This window comes from Wolffia australiana, chromosome 1 (genome assembly GCF_029677425.1).
Source record: "Wolffia australiana isolate 7733 chromosome 1, ASM2967742v1".
Taxonomy (NCBI): domain Eukaryota; kingdom Viridiplantae; phylum Streptophyta; class Magnoliopsida; order Alismatales; family Araceae; genus Wolffia; species Wolffia australiana.
The window spans coordinates 28,625,121-28,626,978 of record NC_135835.1 but is presented as its reverse complement, the minus strand read 5'-3'; the positions used below and the strand labels follow the sequence as shown (position 1 = coordinate 28,626,978).

General features: G+C 39.7%; 1 protein-coding gene across 2 annotated transcripts; it reads left to right on the top strand.

Moving 5' to 3' along the window:
* Positions 1–677: 677 nt before the first annotated feature.
* LOC144713689 (hydrophobic protein LTI6B-like) lies at positions 678–1,507 on the top strand. 2 transcript variants are annotated; one of them, XM_078588360.1, is made up of 3 exons: positions 678–883; positions 1,018–1,125; positions 1,228–1,507. In XM_078588360.1, the coding sequence occupies exons 1-2, from the start codon at positions 797–799 to the stop codon at positions 1,099–1,101; spliced, it is 171 nt and encodes a 56-aa protein (XP_078444486.1). In that variant the 5' UTR covers positions 678–796; the 3' UTR covers positions 1,102–1,125; positions 1,228–1,507. The 2 variants fall into 2 exon arrangements, with proteins under 2 accessions (XP_078444486.1, XP_078444491.1); XM_078588365.1 differs by having other exon boundaries at positions 679–883; positions 1,306–1,507.
* Positions 1,508–1,858: the final 351 nt, after the last annotated feature.

Below are 1,858 nucleotides of genomic sequence, written 5' to 3'. Positions count from 1 at the left end.
GCCTATATTAAAGCATGTTTGATGTATACGGATGTATTTTTTGATAAAGGCAGACAAGCGTCTAAATAAAGGAATAAATAGAAATTATTTTTTAAAAAAATTCTATTTATTCCTTTATTTATTTTCAAAAATGAATATGGAGACTTTGGTTTAGAAGTGGAGAACCCATGAATTGTATAACATAAGTGGCTTCAGCCACATCTTACTCCCGATATTGTTGAGGCACCAACGCGTATTGGAGAAGAGATAATGTTGTTTCAAAAGTAAGCATATGCTTTATTTGGGCTGGGCCATAATAATATGATGTATCAAGACTAGAAGTTTTTTGAATTATGCCCCGATTTTTTTAATAATGATAAAGAAAACTCAACCCCTCCCCCTTCTTCATTCAACGCACACACACACAATCAGACAAAAAAGTTACTCCATAACAAAAACCCACTAGAAAAATCCATTTTTCTACTGCTCAGATCAGGCGCTCTTCAACAGCTGTCCATCGTTTTCCAAACACGTGGCTACAGATCCGGCATTTACGCCTACAAAAGATCTGGACCGTCAGTTTTGGGCTTATCTGTTTGGCGCCTTTCTGTGGGTTCTATGCATGGCTTCTCCAATAGGTAGATAACACGTGTTAGATCTCAAACAACTGTTCTTCTTTGTCTTCTTAACTGCAGCCCCCCTCGCCCCCTCCCCCACGATTCTCATCTTACTGGTAGTTGCTGCTGCAACGCTCATACTTCTCCTCTTTCGTTGTGATCAGAAGGCAGACGGGCGAGACGAAATTCTCTTGTTCGAGATGTCGCAGGGCACCGCGAACTGCATCGACATACTTATCGCCATCATCCTCCCCCCCCTGGGAGTTTTCCTCAAGTTCGGATGCAAGGTGTTTAATTTTTACTTTACTTTTTCCTCTTGAATTTTGGACGGCGAGATCATCTGTCTGTCCGTGATTAAAACCTTTGTTCCTGGCGATTGATGTCATCTTCTGATTCTTCTTCCACTGTGAACATGATACAGGTAGAATTTTGGATCTGCCTGCTGTTGACGCTTTTCGGGTACCTTCCCGGGATCATCTACGCGGTGTATGCGATCACTAGATGATGAATTTATCCGACTTTGATTGAGGTTGTTGTTCTTCCGCTTGTTTCTGCGTTGAGTTTGGTGAACATCAATCATCATATCGCCTTATTCACCGTCTCCTTGATCTCGCCGCTCATCATGCCGCAGTTGTTTGTGTGATACTGGGCTCGTGCATCGATTGCGACCACAATTGTAGGTAATCGCCTTCTCGTTTTCTTACTCCAGGGCAGGGGGAACGCCGACGTTTCCTTCAGTATGGGTCCCCTCCATTGCTACTGCACTTGTTCTCGTTTCCTTCAATCTTGCTCTTGTTTCTTCTTCACTTGCCCCCTCATATAGTGTTTAGATGGTATGTTGAAGCCTGTAATGACATTTGCTTGCATCCTGGATTTCTGCTCAGTTTATTGAATGGTTGAAAGGTTAAAAATGCTGGATCTGTACATACTTCATTGAAAAAATATTATTGTTTAAAGTTATTAACCTTGAGGTCGTTTCCAGATCCTCTATTATTTTAATTACCACATGATATCTTACGATCTATCTTTAGACTTACAATGATATGATTTATTTTGAATATTTTTTGGAGATACATATATGTAAAGTACAAAAGAAATTAAGTTCTTCATCTCAGAGAAAATTTAGATCTAAGGAGGGACTTTCAGAGAGATGCTTGAGATGATGGTGGATTAGTTTCTACATTTTTTATTCAATTCTTAAGAATATTTGGACCAGTCCAAAAGTTTTAAAGATAATATTGATTGATGTTAGGGTGGAATAT